General features: G+C 36.5%; 3 protein-coding genes across 4 annotated transcripts; 1 reads left to right on the top strand and 2 right to left on the bottom strand.

Annotated features, from left to right (window-relative positions):
* Positions 1–1,416: 1,416 nt before the first annotated feature.
* Positions 1,417–8,039, bottom strand: LOC106151736 (uncharacterized). 2 transcript variants are annotated; one of them, XM_087000248.1, is made up of 9 exons: positions 7,893–8,039; positions 5,444–5,583; positions 5,030–5,122; positions 4,034–4,172; positions 3,749–3,789; positions 3,350–3,419; positions 2,639–2,675; positions 2,362–2,425; positions 1,417–2,047 (listed from the first exon to the last, which is right to left on the bottom strand). In XM_087000248.1, the coding sequence occupies exons 2-9, from the start codon at positions 5,501–5,503 to the stop codon at positions 1,889–1,891; spliced, it is 663 nt and encodes a 220-aa protein (XP_086856374.1). In that variant the 5' UTR covers positions 5,504–5,583; positions 7,893–8,039; the 3' UTR covers positions 1,417–1,888. The 2 variants fall into 2 exon arrangements, with proteins under 2 accessions (XP_086856374.1, XP_013380577.2); XM_013525123.2 differs by lacking the exon at positions 7,893–8,039 and adding an exon at positions 5,782–6,138.
* On the top strand, positions 7,976–10,500 carry LOC106151716 (E3 ubiquitin-protein ligase TRIM71-like). The gene has a single exon (XM_013525099.3). The coding sequence runs from the start codon at positions 7,976–7,978 to the stop codon at positions 9,926–9,928; it is 1,953 nt and encodes a 650-aa protein (XP_013380553.2). The 3' UTR covers positions 9,929–10,500.
* A 682-nt stretch (positions 10,501–11,182) lies between these two features.
* Positions 11,183–14,988, bottom strand: LOC106151726 (uncharacterized). Its single transcript, XM_013525110.2, has 9 exons — positions 14,851–14,988; positions 14,422–14,561; positions 14,077–14,169; positions 13,608–13,746; positions 13,452–13,492; positions 13,029–13,098; positions 12,833–12,869; positions 12,536–12,599; positions 11,183–12,211 (listed from the first exon to the last, which is right to left on the bottom strand). The coding sequence occupies exons 1-9, from the start codon at positions 14,885–14,887 to the stop codon at positions 12,053–12,055; spliced, it is 780 nt and encodes a 259-aa protein (XP_013380564.1). The 5' UTR covers positions 14,888–14,988; the 3' UTR covers positions 11,183–12,052.
* Positions 14,989–20,433: the final 5,445 nt, after the last annotated feature.

Here is a 20,433-nt window from a genome sequence, read left to right on the forward strand (position 1 = left end):
AATTAATATATAAGTTTGCAAGTTCTTATTTACAAAACATCAATGGCTATGTCCGAACCTAAATTTTATGTTAAAAATTGCGGTACTGTCAGATTTGAGCATAAACAGAGAAAATTGCAGCAGCGCATGAATCTAGATGAGATGCACTACTTTCCAACCCCGCTTAGGATCATTGCTATCACATCGCGCACCAGGCAAAATCGGTGTGGTGGCTGATACTCTGTAATGCGATCTGACACACACCTTGAAAACGGGTAGTGTGGTCTGATAAACCGGTTTATACTGGACCCGTAGGTGCCGAGTCTGGTAGTTGGGAAGGCCTGACACCAGATATTTTTGAATCACTTTTATTTTTAATAATTTCCATTGAACAGGGCCATTTTCGGTACATTTCAATAAACATTGATTCAATTATGCCAGAGTACCGTATGACGCTGTAAATCGCCGTAGTTGCTAACTACGAGGGGACGGCAGTCAATTCCAAAACATTGAATGCCCTAAAACATTTCAGCACACTATAAAAAAACATTTTCTTACATGGAGCCTATAACGAAATTATACCACTGTGGATATAAACATCACACGTTCTCAAAATGAACACTAAAGAACGCCAAGTATTCTGATGAGAACAGAAATGTATTCTGACGAGAACACAAGGTATTCCTTATTAGAACACAGCGACGGAAAATAGAATATATGCTACGTGTCGGTGCGTTCATTTACTTTAGAGTGTACATATATTCATGTAACGGTTATGGATCGGTTATGCACCTGGACAGAGAAGGAAAAACAAGGCAGCAAATTTGTCTAATGTTCAGACATGAAGCAGAAACAACATACATGTATTTTAGCATCATTTTGCCTCTACTGAAAATCAGAAGTAAGCCTTTTTAAGAAAATCAGAATTTTTGCAATTATTGTAGCGATTAAATGGACTTTAAACAGAGTTGATAGCTGCGGGGGCGGATCCGGAATTATTTGAATGGTGGAGGGCCCCGAAAATGTTGGTATTTTAGAGGGCAAACGGTGCCATTTGGTACAGTTTAGAACTATAAATCAGCTAGTCAAAATTCTAATTCCAAGAGGGGAATATTAGTGTAATTTTTTTCAGAAACTGAAGGGGGGGTGGTCAGGACTACATCCACCACTGCATGTGGATGGCTGTGCCTTCACCAATACCTGAACTACCCCCTGGAAAAGGTCAAACTATAAATATATTGTCATTTTATAAGATTTGTCTTTGATAACTTTAGCTAATTAGGTAACTTCTCTGGAGAAAACGATATTCAGACACCTACACACTGGCAATAAGCAAACATGTAATATTAATCTTTGAAAATTAAGCGCCCACGGAGAAGGGGACCACTCTTCAGTGGCAGACCCATCGGCCACTTCCGTAATGGAGACGGAGGCTGGTAAGATTTTGATTTTGTTTATTATGTCAGGAGAAAGAAAGTTTCAATATTCATCAACCAATCATACTGATACATGAGAGAAGCTCGTGAATGAAATGTACAGATACTTGTTTGTGGTATATTTTCTGTTGTATTTTAATTAAATGTTTCGTACACAAAACATCCAAAGACGAACAGATAATTTATCTTAGATTCAGAGAAGGAAAAAATGAAAACGTCAAAAAGTGCCTCAGTAGCTTTTTTTTTAAAGAATAGACCTGACCCTAACTTCAGGTCGATTCGCATGCCACGGAAATCTCGTCCATAGAATTTGGGTGCTTCTTTTTATTATTAAAACCATCCCAAGTGTACTTATGAAGCTTTCTTGGTAAAATCATTTCCCTAAAAAACAAAATTAATATAATTAAGCAGAAAAACAAATAAATAAAACGAAAGTTCCAGTTTTTTATTAGTCATTTTTTCTTGATCTTGTATTATCTTGCGCACATGGCCTGTCTTTCACCATCCACAGATAAAGTAGCTCCAGTTATAAACGAGGAGTCGTCGGAAGCCAGGAAACTGATGCATTTGGCCACTTCATCCACTGTCCCAGGTCGTCCCAAGGCATGGGTGGTTTTGCTATGCTTAACAAACTGGGGGAAATAAAGCATCATCTTGAAGCAGAGGCATTGAAATTGACAAATACTCATATTAGGTACTATATTTAAAAGGTTATATAAAGCACCTCTTTTTTTCTAATAAAATAAAATAATAAAAGTGCATAACTTACCATCGATGATCATGAACATAACAATACATAGGCAATATAACTACCATGGATGATGTAAATCTGACAAAACGTAACACAAGGAAACGTATTCACGGAAATTGAGAAATATTACAAACTGGCTGTAATATCTTATTTGTATTCCCAATACACTAAATACATTTACTGACACAAAATTACCTGAGCATACTCTCCTTCACTCATCCCAGCTCGTTTGAAAATCACTGTCTCGATGACGCCAGGACTAAAATTATCATTTTAAGTATTATAATACACTGAATAACACACATTTTCCATAAAAGCTAATAAACAAATTGGAATCCTGTTTGCCTTCCGAATTTCCTGATGAAAAAAGTAATATATATATATATATATATATATATATATATATATATATATATATATATATATATATATATATATAGCTTGTGGATAATTAAAGATAAAACAGACTTACTTTACTGCATTTACCCTCACTTGCTTAGGTGCCAGCTCTGTAATAATAATGATAATAACGTTATACATTGGCGACGACGAGTTAGATTTTCAAACGTTTATTCACAGTATCTTATTTTCATGCAAATGCAAGGGTATTAATACTCTATCTCTCCAAAATGATCACGCTTTTACATATTTTCTCTCAATCATCTTTTGTGTGATCTTGAAAATCTGCCATTTTACAGTGCGATGGAACTTGAACTGTATTTCCTCAATAACCGTGCATGATCAGATTAACCCAGATCAATTTGGTACAATTATTCATGCAGAATTTGGTATTAATATTTGTGTAAAATTTGATACATAATTTATGAAGCACCAGCCACCCGAACTAGCAACTGATGTCTGGATATCTTGTGGCCTGCAGCTTTCTCAGTTAAAACCACTAGTTCACGCTACGCTCTGCCAACTGAATGGTTTTCTCATCCGAATTTGCACCAGATTTACCCACCCGCCCTTCCCATTAATATTTATCAAATTAATATGTATTAAATTGCACAGCTCCAATTATTTTTATCATCGTCATCATCATCATTATGATTACACTGGAACTTGAATCTTCTCTTATAACTATTTGCCTCCCACACCCCACTTCTTGACTGCTTAAATAACTTAAATCTTGGCTTTTTTCTGTACATTGTTCACTATTGTATATGGTATATTATCTTACCCAGGGCAGCACACCTGGTGTATTGGTCTAGTGCAGCTTTGGACATACAGTAAGACATGACCTGAGGAAACTGAAGTTAAGATAATATACAGAATACGTGCAATCATAATTTTGGCACATATTATGAGGGAAGTATAGCTAACTCCAACAAATTATTAGTTTTCTTAAGATACAGATGTAATCTCTTTCTTTCAGATTGTTTTCACTTTTCACCTTTTCATCTAAAGTTATGTCAAGTCAGCTTTCATCAGGCATATGAAATGTATGTGTAAAAGGTTATATTTCACATTTTAATGCCATATGAATAAAAACCACAGTCAGTTAAGTGCCAACACATTTATTTCATTTTCATAAGAAACTGTTTATTTTCTGTTTATTTTAGTAATTCTTTCTACTTACAGCCCTCAGGCCACAGACACTGGGCACATTCACAGTGCATCCTACAAAAATTCAAAATACATATTTTTCACTTTCAATGTATGGGTCATGTAGACCCAAGTATCAGGTGGTGCAACTTGAAAAACGGCTCTCCTTTACGAACATGATTATTAGGCCTATTTTCTTATTTTATAATTTTATTTTAGAATTGATGAAGAAGTTAAGCTTAAAAGTTGTAACACTTTAATTGTGACCCTGAAATCTTTTACAATATATTGAACAATGCAAAAAGAGTTGTCTTCTTACCTTTAGTTTTGATAAGATGGGGTATAGCTAAATTGCACAGATATACTACCGATCTGCAGTTGATATTCATTAGGTTGTCGTAGTCTTCTATCTTGATACTCTCACAAGTATCATATATCAAAACACCTGCACAGTTCACCTTAAGTGAAAGTATCGCTATTGAAAACAGCTAGGGGGAGGGGTGATAAACATATGTCCAATACATTAGCATAGGATTTTTCAATTCATCTGATTCTCAAAAGACATTATCGCTAAGTTTACATCAAATAAATTTAATAATATAAAAATATGCTTCTCTACCATATATATATATATATGTTTGGAGATTTCTTCCTTTTATTACGGAATCGTGTAACTACCCACACAAAAATGCAGTAGTATCGAAATAGCAAAGAAGCATTAGTACAGTAGTGGTGTGGAGCATATTTCCAGTAGAAATGCAGTATAGCCTACTGCAATTCTACTAAGTAGCTCCCAAATCGAAGCAGATTTGAAGCATGTTTGCAGTATGATTGCAGTAGTCTACTGCGTTGGAGTATATGTTTGCAGTAAGATTGCAGTAGTCTACTGCGCTGGAGTATCTACTGCGTTTTCGTGCGGGTAGGTTAACTTAAACAGACTTAGCCTGTATGTTAACTGTAAAATAGTTTCCTGAATCTCTACATAAAAACAGAAACAGTGTAGTGGGATTTATTGGATGTTTTTCTTTTCAATTTTCTTGCTTTGTACCTGCCGATTGTGATACAAAAGGCTGAAAGGATGTCATGACAGAGGTGTTTTATGTGACCTTGGCGATACGCTTTATTTGGATTGGGAGTGTTTTTCGGAATATATCTCAAACAATACAATGCCACCCTCTCGCAACGTATGCCTCTCACGTACACCTCTCACAGTCTGGCCTACATCGCTTGGGAGACAGTACATTATCTCACACAAAATGCACGTGCACTGCAGCACGCTACCACTACATCTAGGCTAGGTCACGCCTTTACTTACCAGTACGTCAAGCTGTCCATAATAATCAATTGTTTTCTCCACCAGCTCTCTCATTGCTGCATCATCTGTAACATCTCCTCCAACCATTAGGATCTGAAGAAATAAAAGGGTTAGTTTTTATATAGGCAACTGAACCTGCATAATCGTGCAGAAGCCGATATTGTACATAATGCCAAAGGTTATTACCCCATTTTTACCTTTATATTCCATAATCGCAATGTTTTCTTATAATCTTAGCATTTAATAAACAGCATTTTTATATACCAGGTTACATTTAATGTTTTGTTGAACTTGTACGTTTTCGTCTTAACAGTTTTATATGCATTCTTGATGTGATACATTTATTGAGAAGATTGTCAGACTGTATGGTACCGTAGGGGCCTTTTATAATTCAATTTTATATCTAGGTTAAACCTTCTCCTTAGCCAAGCCCTGTTCTTCACACATCTGAGACGTTTTCTGCAAGTTGTCCATCTTTCGTCCACTTATGGTCAGCTTACAGCCCAGGCTTGCCACGTGGATTGCTGTACCTTGACCAATACCTGAACTAGCCCCTGGAAAAAAAGAGACCAAAGTGTTCTTATCGTTGTCTTATATCTTATCCCAAAAATGTTTAGATTCATCCAGTTGAACGTGCATACCAATGCTAGTGCTAGTGAAAGCTTGTGTCATGTTATGCCATCCAGGGATATCAGATCGATTCAATATTGTCATAGTCGCAGACACTGTACTGCAAAACATGTTATATTTACCTGTGATGATCACAACCTTGTCTTTAAGCGATGTCATTTTGGAGAAGATCACTGCTCGAACTTGCAGCCCTGTTCATCCGACACCATGATCTTTATTTATATTACGTAACCTAAAAAGGGCTAACGGCTCAGGTACGTCTGCACCATATAGAGGTGGTCGATAAAACCAAGAACCACCACAACCTATGGTACCCACCACCAGGGCCACAGAGTGGCTTTCACTAGATATTTACAGATATGTCTCTGGTTAATTCAGGACACCTTTTCTGCTGTGAGAAAAGTGTGCTTTTAACCTGCGGCTGTGGTAGAGGGTAACTAAACATCGATTAAACACGTTAAGCTACACTTCATATGACAGGCACGTGGTTTATCAGAAACAGCGTTTTTTTCTTTTTCTTTTGTTTTGTTTTGTTTTGAGACTTGAAAATTCGGCAGCTGGATATGAGAGACAAGATTGTCAATGCTGTCGGACTGTGCTGTTTCTAAGTGAAGCTATCAGTAGTGCACCCTCTGGTTGGATCCTCTCTTTTTCATAAAAAAAAATAATTAACAGTTAGATCGAAATTGTTGTTACCTACTCTCTGTTCCACAGAAGAATGTAGCTAGCTACTGCCGGTGCCCAAGAAGTTATAAGTTAACTTCTTGCAGTGCCTAAGCATACGGGTAAAAGCTATCCGGACAGTTAACTGTCACCGCAGTAAAAATCGCTAATGTACATGCCGTGCAAGTACGTAGTATTAAATCTTCAACTTGTAATAGGCTTTTTCTAACTATACGACGTAGCTTCCTTCAATGTTCAAGTTAAACAAAGATAAGCAGCAGACTCCCTGCCAAACTTCCCCTCCCAAGTTGCCGATTTCTTAGACTGGGTTCCCATACATAGTTCGATCCATCTGGATCGATCTAACTCCCTGGGGAGTCTCGCTAAATTGTTTTCAACTAATCGGCTTAAATGTCAGTCTCGCTTACCAAATCGGCTAGGGGGTAAAGATAATTACCCCCTAGCTGCTTTACTAGGCGTGACAGACATTTAAGCCGGCCAAGTTGACAGCAATTTAGTGAGACTCCCCAGGGAGATAGATCGATCCAAATATTGTTGTTCAACTTTTTTTTACCCAGACAAGATGAAACATGAATTGCAAAGATAACCAATGAACCGTATCATTTTATTGCAAAATAAAAGATATTACACAATTACACTGTGCCAGTTTAAACTTCGTTTTTTAAAACAAGGTTCACTGGAAAGGATTGATATGCAGCAGGAATTGACCTCCATGAATGCAATATCTTTTTTCACAAGGAGGTATATATATATAGTCAAAAATGTGAATGGTACATGTCCGGATCCTTCTATTTCTGTTCTATTTTCGTTATTCTTTACCTAGTGATCTGAAATTGTTGGAATATTACACAGATTATGATAATAACACTCAATTGATACATAAAACTATTGTTCAGAACAATAGGGTTATCTTGTAGATAAAAACCAGAGTCATAAGGCTCCAGACATCCTGAGACCAGTCCTGAGTGCCTATATGTTGATACTGTGGAAGTTAATTATTAAATGATTAAAAAAGACAGTTATGCATTACTCATCTCCTGGAAGGACAACTAAAAAAATTCCTGGATTCTGAATTTGTATACCCTATTGTAAATTTGGTCAATTTGTGTAGGTGTTAAAACTTAAACATTTTCCTCACAAGGAGAAAGAGAGTGAGAGTTACATGCTTGGGAGAACATTTATTAAAAAATGGGTGTGCACATTCATGCACATATGCACACACAGACTTATTTCTTGTTTTCTCCATCAGGCCATGTAAAAGATAAATATAATAAAATGGGTGCGTTTTTGTGTGTGTGTGTGTGTGTGTGTGTGTGTGTGTGTGTGTGTGTGTCAATTGCAATCTGGCTAGATTTTAATTTTACATGTGACACATATAAATAATTTTTCATCATATCTTCAGTAGCATTTATTAACTTACATATTTTCTCACAAAGTATGAGTACTTAAAATACAAGCAAAATATTTAGAAATATAAAAAATATACAAATCTCTAATGATATGCTTAATTAAAAAAAAAATGTCATTGAAAAGCAAAAAAACAAAGTACCCTGGCCTTGAAAGAGATCCAACTGGCTTATAGATAAGATATAACTCTGCTCTACAGAGAACAGTTTGCTCCACACCCCCAAGATGGCTACAGCTCAAGCAAGCAGAGATGACGAAGAAAGCTTACGAGCCAAAATAACTGAACATTTTGACAGCTGTCCATTATGCCTTGTGGAGCACAAAGATCCGACAGATTTACCATGCAGGCATACATTTTGTAAAGGTTGTCTGAAGACTTGTATTTCTGATTTAACACCAGGAAGTAAATTCCAATGTCCCATGTGTCAGAAAGAAACTGAAGTTCCTGAAGATGGACTTGAGGGCTTTGCTCACAATTTCTACATTGAAAGTTTGCAGGACACTGTACTTCAGTCAACACATAAGAAAAAGTGCAGCACTTGTGCCTTGTCTTTTCAAACTGAAACTGTAGCAGCATCAAAATGCATCACCTGCCATGACTACCTATGTGAGAGGTGTTCTCCCTTCCACTGTGGTAGCAGACTCACTAAAGACCACAGACTACTCACCTTTCAACAGCTTTACAGCAGCGCGTATCAAAAAGAGATCCAAGAGCAGAAAAAGATTATCTGCCCAGAGCACAAGCATGAGATGATAAGATATTTTTGTTCAGACTGCAACATCCCCATTTGTTGTGACTGTAGAGATCTACACCATGATGGTCACAAACATATCTCTCTTCAAAAAGCTGCAGAGATTGTAAAACCAAAACTTCAGACAAAATTTCATGGGATTCAGAGAAAATTAGTAACAGGTGAGAAAACATTAGTTACAATTGATGAAACACTGGAAACCCTCCAAGAAAATGAAAACTCTGTTCAGCAGCAGATAAAAGCTCGTGCAGTTCACCTACACCAAATCGTAGACCAAGGAGAGAAGACCTTACTACAGGAGGTTCATCAAACCATGAGTGCTCACAGAAATAATTTACAAGCTTCCCGCAAAAACTGCAGTGCCACGTGCTCCTCCATCAAAACCACAGCAGATGCAGTAAACAACATCCTTCAGCATGGTGCCCCCATAGATATCCTCATGTTACAACACCAACTTGGACAGAGACTAGATGAGCTACAGTCCACTTCAGCTGTGGACGAAATTCCCGAAGAACTAAATCTCACACTCACCACCAACACAGAATTGGACCAAGAGATATCCAGTGGGGCTGGCCTGGGGAATTTGCAGATATCTAGACACCCAGCTTTGCCCAAGTTCAAACCACAGGCTGAATGTATGCTAGAGTTTGACACTGGGTTGACACCTGGGGACATTTCAGTGAGTCCAAATAGGGAGTATGTTACTACCCATGGCATCCATAACAACGTCAAGGTTTTTAGTTCAGATGGTACATTAAGAAAAGAGATCACTAGTGTTTCAGATATACAGCTGACATGTCCAGTAGGGATCCGTCACTTCCCTGATGGAAGGATGGTTCTATCTGATACAGACAACAACAAACTGTTCATCCTGTCACCACAATGGGAAGCACAGCAAACTGTAGATGTTCACAGCCCAAGGGGTGTGGCTTTCAATAACAGCTGCACTAAGATTGCTGTGGCACAGGGTTATAATGAAAAGTCTGTGAGTGCGTTCAGTATTGATATCAAAGGGAAAATAACTTCAACTGATGTGATAAAGGACAAAGATGGGAAACAGTTGTTCAATGCACCATATAAAGTGGCATATATGAGGAACGGGTGCCTTGTTGTTAGTGATGTAACACAAAAGAAACTTCACATCCTAACCCCATCTGGTGACCTACTGTATCAGTACACAGGACCTGATGACCAGTTAGGCCGACCTTATGGTGTCTGTGTTGATGCATATGACAACATACTGGTCACTGATTATGATAACAACTGCATACACCTTGTATCCCCATATGGGAAGTTCATCCAGTACATAGCAACTGACGTTGATGGATTATATGAACCATGGGGATGTACCATCAATCAGGATGAAGATCTGGTTGTGACTGAACTTCATGGGAAAGTGAAAGTATTCAGATATTTGAAAAAATGACATGCACTTTAAAATGTTCAGAAACTGAAGATTAATATGTAGTTTTTCAGGTATATTTTAAAGAACAAGGTATATACATAGACGTAAATTCAGCGCTGACAGATACTTATATTTTTTAAATTAGCTGTGATAAAATAATGTTTCATTTTCAAATGGAATGAAAAAAATTGTATTGCATAAAGTGCAAGGAAAAGGAAATGGGTGTTTTACAATAAATAATAAGTTTATTGATACAAGAAACAGACTTAAAATAGATTTTTTTTTCATCTGCAGATGATGAAATGCTTATAAGTGCAAGTAAAGATGTAAGAAATGAAGTAAAGGAAAATTTAAAGAATACCCTAAAGTAAGACGTGTTAAAAGATGTTCATTTGAAGGCTATCCAGTGTGTAATGATAAGAATCAGAAAATTATCTGTGACACCAATTAACATTAGTTCTTGTATCATAACTAATATCCTTCATTTGTTTTGAATAACAATTATGATACTTAATATAAGTGCAAAGATATATTTCAAATAAGATAAAGGTCTGAACATCAAATGGTTCTGTAGTCTGCAGTAAAATTTGAATTTCTCATAAAATAATGATCTTATGATTTTTTTTCTCTTTTTATTTGTTTATTTAAAGGGATAACAACTGATCGTGACAAAGACGAGCCTAACCATCAGTACAGGATATTGGTTTGTGACCTTGATGGGCAATTAGGCTTGGTCTTTGCGCCACGCATGAACAGCAGTCAATCTACCACACCTGGGTCTTTTGTTTTTGACAACTGTTCAATGGTCATTGAGGTGCTTGTTCAAGATAACAGACTGATGTCTACTAGCACTACTAGTGGCTACATTAGTAGCGTTCCCCCAATCCATGGTTTTCTGTCTGTGCGTACGTACCCTGAAAATGGTTAGCCTCACTGATGAGAACACTGGCCGTTTCTCACCCCTCTCTAGGATTACCCCTGACCTGGTCTGTTGCGACGAACCACACTATAGTCATTAATTGAGATAATTTCATCTGGTGTGTCCTCTTTAAGCCAACTTTCAGTCACACAAGCTACATCAATATTTTCTGTAGTGTAAGGCTAAATTCATCAAGTTTATTTGCTAATTAGGCTCTGGTTTTGGTACAGAGTATGACTGGTAATTGCCATTTGTTAATTATATATATATATATATATATATATATATATATATATATATATGTTTCAGAAATCAGCATTTCATACCAGTAAACTGGAAAAAAACTTGACTGTAAATACAATGTACACATACATTTATTGCCAGACAACGTTAACACTCACTTATTCAATATAGTTATCAGCAAATATTTTCTAACATCTTTTGAGATCAAGAATGCTGCATTAAAAGTGTAAATATTAGTGAGTCTACTAGTTGATATCGATGCACTTCCACAATCACTGCTTCAGTATATACTGTTTGCTTACAATAAAATGTCTTCTCAATATGCAAACTAAACACTCGGGCCTAAAGCAGCAAAACCTGCTGCCATGTGACACTGCACATTCATATGAACAGAACAAAAAGATATAACCGTCTAACGTAATCAGGAAAGTGGGAATAATGCTGCAAAGCTGTATCACGTACTAAGGGTAGACACAAGAACCAATTACCGGTCTTAAATTGGTTCATTTCGGCACATAAAATTCATTTCAAAGGTGGATTTAGGGGAGGGGTCAGGGGGGACCTGACTCCCCCTTCGATTTCTGAAAAAATCACACCAATAGTCCCCTCTTGAAATTAGAACTTTAACTAGTTCTAAACAGTACCAAATGGTACCGTTTACCAAAATTTTCTAGGCCCCTCAGCATGGGGTAGGGAGTAGGGTCGACTTTGCATCCCCGGACCCCCCCCTTCAAATAATCCCGGATCTGCCCCTGCATTTTGGGTATACATGTTAACTCTTGAAAGTTCTTAAGTTGACAAAAGTATATAACCAGTGGATCGACAGCATCAAGAGGGGGGTCGGGTCAAGCGTCACCCTTTCACCCTCTCCGCATTATATGTGCAAGGAAAATTCCACCATCGATACAAGGCATGTGGTACTGAAGATAGATATTTTGAACAAGGTAATTTTTAGACTCAACTATCTATGTATTGTACATGTATTATCTAGGGCACATGGCATGCCTTCCGCCGTCAATGGGCACAGTGGCACCAGTAATAAATGAGGAATCATCGGAAGCCAGAAAACTGATGCACTTGGCCACTTCATCCACTGTCCCAGGTCGTCCCAAGGCATGGGTGGTTTTGGTACGGGCGAGAAACTGAAATTTTATTTATAAAAAACAAAGTTAAATTGTGAATTAACAAAAAATGCCAATGGGGTACTTTTGTATGAACAGGCATCTCTGTTTTCATGCGTCAGAATTCATAGACTGACCAATACTTTGTGTAAAACAGTAGTGAAGACTGGAATATTTGTCATACAGAATTTAAATACGAAAAAAAATTAATAAATGGTATAAGTCTATCAGAATAAAAGAAACACAAATAATCATTTTGATTCCTGGATGTAAATGCTATCTGTAGTAAAACTACATGTACAGAATGAAAATTAAATAAAAATATTTTTTGCTTTTCAAAATTACCTGAGCATACTGTTCTTCACTCATCCCTCCTCGTTTGTGAATCTCTGTCACAATAACTCCAGGACTGAAATTGTCATTCACACACTGAATGGCACACTTTTTCCAGAAAGAATCATAAACAAATTTGAATCCTAAACAGAACAGATTATCTCATTTACAGCAGAGCTATTTAACAACTTCTGACACCAATGTGTTTCTACATGTAGATTTACTCTACTCATTTAAATAAGGTAAACTGGTGACTGATAGTGTGGTTATTACTACAAGTAGATAAAGACAACACATCATTGGACTTACTTTACTGCATTGACTCTCACTTGCTTAGGTGCGAGCTCTGAAATAATAATAAATACTTTGAAATTTGAACGCATCTCCCTAATACCTTTTTGTCTCACACACTCCATTTCCTGACTGCTTAAATAACTTAAATCTTGGCCTCTGTCGGTACATTGTTCACTATTCTGTATGGGTCCTGCATGGTATTATATCTTACCCAGGGCAGCACACCTGGTGTATTGGTCTAATGCAGCCTTGGACATACAGTAAGACAGGACATTAGGAAACTGAAGTTAAGAAACAGTATTAACTATGTAAATAATGATACTGGTATTTATCAAGGAGAGCAATAGATTATTCCAATGAAAAAAAATTAGATTTTTAGAATATTTTTTGTTGTCAGTTTTCTTCTTTTATAAATTATTGTATATGTATATATTACTAGTCTATTGCTTTTAACTATCAATTGATACAGTATACACATCATTGAGTCTGAACAATGAATTTAATTTGCCCTGGTTAAACACAAAAAACAAATTATAATTTGATTGGCCAATTTAACAGACATGCCAACACATTCTTATTTATTTATGAAAAGGATTAATCTTTTCTACTCAGATCTGTTACTATAGTTTCTTACCGATCTCAGGCCAGTGACACTAGATACATTCACAATGGTTCCTAGGAAAAAAAATATCCAAATTTTAAAGATTATAATTTTCAATTGAGAACATAGAAAAAGATGTGTCTATTTCACATGTCTTAACAAATCTGGAACTATAACTAATCAACTTACCCTTAGTTTTAACAAGATGTGGTATAGCTAAACTACACAGATATACCACTGATCTGCAGTTGATGTTCATCATGGTGTCGTAGTCCTCAATTTTGATATTTTCACAGTTATGGTTGATCACAATGCCTGCACTGTTCACCTAATGAGCAGAAATAAGGATGTTAACTAGCTAGCTGAGGCTGACAAATGTACAGGCCACCTATTCTCCCTTTTAATGTAAAGGAAGAATTTTTTTTTAATTGACCTGTAATTAAGCCCAAAGAAGTTTGGTACCAACATTAGCAAAAACAAGAGGAACATCATTAAAATATCTTTAAAACATTTAACACAAAGAATAATCTGATCATGCCATTTAGAAAAAATACCATGAGACTTTGTTCTGTAATTCCCATAAATTAAGTAAATGTATTAACTGTACTGCAGGCTACAAATCCACTACCACCATATGAACCTCACTGCCTTTATTTACCAGTACGTCCAGCTGTCCATAATAATCAATTGTTTTTTCCACCAGCTCTCTCATTGCTGCATCATCAGTAACATCTCCTCCGACTATTAGGATCTGAAGAAATAAAAGGGTTAGTTTTTATATAGGCAGCTGAACCTGCATAAGCATGCAGAAACCGATATTGTACATAATGCAAATGGTTATTCCCCCCATTTTTCCAAATTTATTTGTTCTGCATGTTAGAGAAAAGAAATAACTGGTTGAATATTGCAAATGACAAGAACATTTTCTTCATCAGTCTAAATTTTTTAAAATTTAAAACCTAACTCATGACGTTTATATTTCACTGTTATGTCTGTATCAAACCTTCTCCTTAGCTAAACCCTGTTCTTCACACATCTGAGCCGTCTTCTGCAAGTTGTCCATCTTTCGTCCACTTATGGTCAGCTTACAGCCCAGGCTTGCCATGTGGATGGCTGTACCTTGACCAATACCTGAACTAGCCCCTGGAAAAAAAAATTGGAATAACTACAGTACATTGTAGTATATTAACTTACCGGATACTACCGGTAGTATGTGGAGCTCGAACGTTAACATATAATTTTATACGGTTTGATGCAGTATGGTTTGTGCTTCATCTTACATGTTCACATTTTATTTCCTTAAGTAATTAAAAAAAGATTTGAACATAAAATATCTCAGACACCCAATATTCAATAGACTTTTATCTTGCATTAATACAAATAGTTTGGTACCGATTTTTTGAAGCATTACATAAAAACACTAAACACTCACCAGTTATGATCACAACCTTATCCTTAAGAGATGCCATTTTGAGTTAGACTTTGAAAACACTGCTCAAACCTGTACCTGTATGAACATACACGTGTGCAATCACCGCCGTTCTGTTGACGGAAATACTAAAAAGGGCGTTGGATAGCATCGGTTCATGGTTTTGATGAATGCGTTAGTTGTGATTATTGCAGTATTATATGCTTTATAAGGATTGATACTATTATTTCTATGAAAAAAAAAAAAAAAAAAAAAAAAACAGCAACAAGAATAACAACAACAACAATAATAATAATGAAATAAAAAAGGTCACTCTTATCTTATTGTCTACACAAGGAAAAGGTGTGGTCATATTGAAGAAAGAAAGAAAGGCAGTTGTTCTTTATTCACGGAGGCAGCTATTATTATGGTGTTTCTTTTTCATTGGCTACATTGTCGATGAGATGGGTTAGAAGCATATGGTTTTTCATTTAATAAAATATCTGAAAATATAAAGTATATAAAGTATTTTTGCTCTCTCTTTAATCTATTCATTATTTTGCTACCTCTCAAGTTCCTATGAAGTGATTTCTGTACCTTGTTGTAGGCCTACATTTAGTTGTGCAGCATTATCTTGGGCCTTGCTACTGTATGCATATTCGAAGATCATATATAACAAAATACCTAAAGAAAATCCTAAACGCCCACGCACCGATATGAGGTAGGCCTATTCCCGGCACTACAACTCGTCCTTCCTGACACCGTTAACGTTAGGCCTCCCCGTCTACTCCCCGTCCCAACATTGTTACCCCATGAAATGTCAATCAAAATTGGTGAGTATTTTTTAAAGTCCAGGTAGTTTTTAATTAGATATTTAAAAATATTTTCTTTGGGTTGTTCTGTGCACATTTCTTATACTGTGTGAGTGAGAATTTTTTAACTAAATGATGCCATCTCTCAGCTGCCCGGCTCTGGTAGAGAGCAGTTTTTCAATCATGATAAAATCCCCACTGGAGCATTATTGAGTAATAAAGTATATTCGTTATGCAAGCAGATTGCCAAAACCCGACAAATTTTTATTGATTTTACGACAAATTATTTCTCTTTAGCTCACTGCGATACTCTGCCAACCTGAATATAAGCATTTCAAAGACAGAAATATTTTTCATTTTGTTTTTATATATTTGCAAAAGAAAACGCAATACGGGGGCTACTCAGACGTAGGATTTTTTTACATTAGTTACATGTATGCTTAGACGAAAAATGTTTCATCCGTTCAAAACTCATATAAGGAAATCCGTTTACTTCAACCTCCCCCCCCCTCCCCTTCGTATGTTATTGTATTAGAATTACATTGTACAGACTATATGCCTTTGCGGCACAGGTGAATGCCACGACTGTAAATCAAATATTTTTTATATCTCGGTAATAAAATAAAAGTAACGGTCCAATAAGTTGCTGCGATTTTTGTTGCACTAGATTTCGGTTCTTAATGACAACTCGGTGGGAAATGAAATGTGTAAGATGAAATTAAGGGTACTTTAAGGGTTTATTATCATCCAAATACCAAAAAGGAGCTTTTTTCCTGCATCTAATTATTCAATAATGCATCTCTCTTTGTGCTGATTTAAAACAATAACAATCCCTTGGCCTTGAAATATATAAAATATCGGCGTTCTCGTTGCTATGTATAAGCATAGGCAACTCAAAGCTCTTATCGTCAATTTAACACCTTTCTATTTTGAGGTGAGATAGCAATCGGTATGGGGCGTAACTTCATCCCTGAACGAGATTTTATCACAAAAATCGGCAAAGTTGACCACATGTCTATGGGCTATAATCCTGTACCGTCAAACTACCATTTAAGGCTTTTAAGAAAAATCGCTGACAAGGTTTTGCAGTACTAAATGTTGTTGAAACGGTTTGTGAGTGCTCAGTAAAGGGGAAATTTGAGACGCCGATTTTTTCGTTTTTACCCCAAAATCGCAATTATGACGTCACCCGTAAGATAACGCTTGTAAATGTTAATTAATTTCGTCACTGGACACCGAAGATTTAGCTTTTATCCAAAAGAATGTATGAGAGGCAGTAAGTCAGTTTTTTTTTTTTTTGGTAAACGCTCTCAGTATCCTTAATCACACCACATTTGCCAGAATAAAAACTGCATGAAGTACATTGTTAGATTATGGCGGTCAAATAGTCTTGAAACTTGCTCACATCAAGGCGGATATGTCGAGGAAAAAAGACCCAGATGTGGCATATACCCCTGTACATGTACACCAATCACACGCGGACGCACCTCCTGTATATGCGATTTCCACTAGGCCTACGTCAATTATGACATTCTGTGCAAAAATTCGCATAAAACAGAAAAGTTGCACAGAATTAGCCAAAGGCACTATATCCATATGTGGTTATATCCAGTAAAGAATCTCTTTGGCTTTGGTAGAAGGTTACACCATGCCCAAGTCTTTTGTTCTCCACCCCGCCGTGATATGTCGTAAGTCCGATACACCGTCTGTCAGATAGGTGTATGTGGCACCCACATGTTCTTAGCACTTGTTTATTATATACGCTTCGCTTATTCAAGGTGTATCTTCATGTACGGTGTATGTTACTAAGATATATGAAGTTGTCACATATACTCCGATGGTGTCTAGAGTTCCCTCTTTAAAGTCGCCAGCAATGCTATTGTGTTGCAGGTCGTGACTTCATGAATCTCGAGACTGTCTGTAAGACGAACTATAACGTGCTATCATTTCTTACTAAAATGTGTATTGTACTAAAACACGGCGCTTTCAATATACGGTTCTGAAAATCATACTATTTCTGTCTTGGATGATTTTATTGTGCAGGCATTTGTAACCAGAAAACGTTTACCGTCAATTATAAGACAATTTGCAAACTAAGTGTCTTTTGTGTATTGTACTCGATTGCTCCAGACAATCAATCGTCTTGTGAAAAACGGTGTAGGCCTTTAATGCACTGCTTACTGCACACAGGATGTCGACCAAAACATCGATGATACATGTAGAACGCTGTTTTGCATTGATTGCTTACAAGGATGAATACGTTAAATGAAACGATCAAATGAAACTACAAGTGTAGTAATGAGATGTGGTCCTTGGGGAGGTTTGGTTAACGTCTCAGACATCGCAAGAAATTGGTTAGAAACTAAATTCTGTAACACCGCCAAAATTCTACTTCTAAATTGCAAGCTGTCATGAAGTGTCAGATATAAATCTCCTTTACAGTGTGAGAGATTGGGTTTGTGCCGCCGAGAGAGAGAGAGAGAGAGAGAGAGAGAGAGAGAGAGAGAGTAGTCGGTCCAGCTGTCACTAAGGACACAAGGATATTAGTAGGCCTACATAAAGCCACCATAATTAAAACGAACTCTTTAATTCTTGAAGTCATTATCGTTTGCCGTACGGTGCACAAAACTTTCGTGATTATGCAATGTGGCCATTATTATATACTTATGATACCAATTGACCTAGGTCCATCATGTAAACTATGGACTCTCCAAGAGAGAAATATCGAATTAAAGAAGTAGCAAGCCTCGGTAGACTGTGAGCTAAATGAAATGTCACAAAGTATAACAATGGAGGCCTTATCTTTAAGACAATATTGACGCAAAATTACATTTATGAAACAACAATGATACGGAACGTTCGTAAATGGAATTAAATCCAGGAGTGCTGAATCAAGTCAAATCAATATATAATAAAATACAAAGAATGATATTCCTTAAAAGTCTAAACTTCCATTATGTTCAATGTTCTTCACAATATGAATATAAAATACAAGTAAAAGAAGAGGAGAAATTTTGATTAAGAAAAATAGAATTATATTATGTAGAATTAAAAATCCGTTATTTCAACAAGTCCATTAAAAAGTCACTGAAATTTTAAAATCATTAAATTTCAATTATAAATTTCAAAGCAAAAATATGTTGAAATTAATTTTTGAAACTTTCCAAAGAGGCTGTACTGCTATATGTACAATTTGCACTTTCATGTTTCAACTTTTGTTCAATTGAAATACCAGGGAAATCTCTGTCTTGTTAATGGATTTGTCTCACGGGGCACAGGTAGCGATGGCAACCGTCTGGGGAGATTTGCTTTTGTCACTCAGCATAGTGCCGGAAATGGTAAACCGATTACTGACTAACTTAAGGAGGAAAAAGGGCTATATACCGAAAACGTGTGATCCGAAATTTTATAAGTTCTTTTTCTCCTATAAAGGACTAAAAATCAACATAGCGGCCATAGGATGTGTATAAAGACGTGTTTTAGAACATTTGCCTTACTGAAAGAAACACTGGTCGGTTCACTATGGCGGGAGTCTGGTACCATGCTCCTACCAGTATTTTGAGGTCTTACTTGTCTTACACGTCTTCATATTAATCTCACATTTTAAGGCCCATTCACAATGAAACTGACGTTCTACATAGATCGAGCCAACTCGATTGAGTGCATCAGATTAAAAGATTAACACGCGTCCTCTTGTTTCCAACGTACTCGTATCACCACTAGCTTTTCTGTATTCTACTCTACTCAACGCCAGGAAGAGGGGTGTTAGGGTGCATTCCCAGAGATTTAGGTCGACCCAGAGATTTAGATTTAGAGCGACCTAACTCCCTGGGGGGTTCACGCTAAATTACACTCAGCCGAGCGCGCACCATAGTTAATTGCCCCCTTACAGCTTTTAGTAGGCGGGACAGACGCTTAAGCCGGCTAAGCTGACAGTAATCTAGTGAAACTCCCCACAGAGTTAGATCGATCTAAAATCTATGGGAATAGGGTCTTACCTGTTCATCTGATTACATTCATTGAAAGTCCAATATAACGACAGTTTCACTGGGAATGGGCCCTCGAAAAAAGACATATATATGCCATATAATATATACATTTAAAATCAAGTTATTTAGAATAGAAATATACGCCATATAAAATAAAAAAATAATGTTATTTTAAATAGAATAAATATTTCAATGAATTATGACGATGGCAAGTATTTCATTGGTCATTGACATTGCTTTGATCACCAATGTTATCTAACTAACTGCAGTTACAGTGCCTGCGTGGCTATAAGTTCTGATCTCTTATTCAGTTATTTCTTCTGTAAACCATGGTGATATGTCCTTCTAAGACAAGTTACCCGTGCATAATAGTAAATTATTTTATTTCAAAAGCTTGCATGTACATGTATTTTGTATTGAACACCTTTGTGCAGGTTAGATAACGCAGCGTTATATACCAGTAAGTCAAAAACAAACGTGTTCAGACACCTGAATACAGTAATTAATGACGAGAGAGAGTTTCACTATATATATATATATATATATATATATATATATATATATATATATATATATATATATATATATATGGAGAGAGAGAGTGTGTGTATGTGTGTGTGTGTGTGCGTTTGTGGATGTTGTGTACCTGTACTCATGTGGCCGGATACGTTTATTATTGAAAATCGAAATTAAACTCATTTATCAGGCCTAACTCATTGCTCTGGCTATCATATATCAATATGATGGCATGATAGGCGAGGAATCTTCCACTATTGAAAATGTTACGCTACCGAAGGCACCAATAG

Source organism: Lingula anatina, chromosome 1 (genome assembly GCF_051362555.1).
Source record: "Lingula anatina isolate TDL-2025a chromosome 1, LinAna3.0, whole genome shotgun sequence".
Lineage (NCBI taxonomy): Eukaryota > Metazoa > Brachiopoda > Lingulata > Lingulida > Lingulidae > Lingula > Lingula anatina.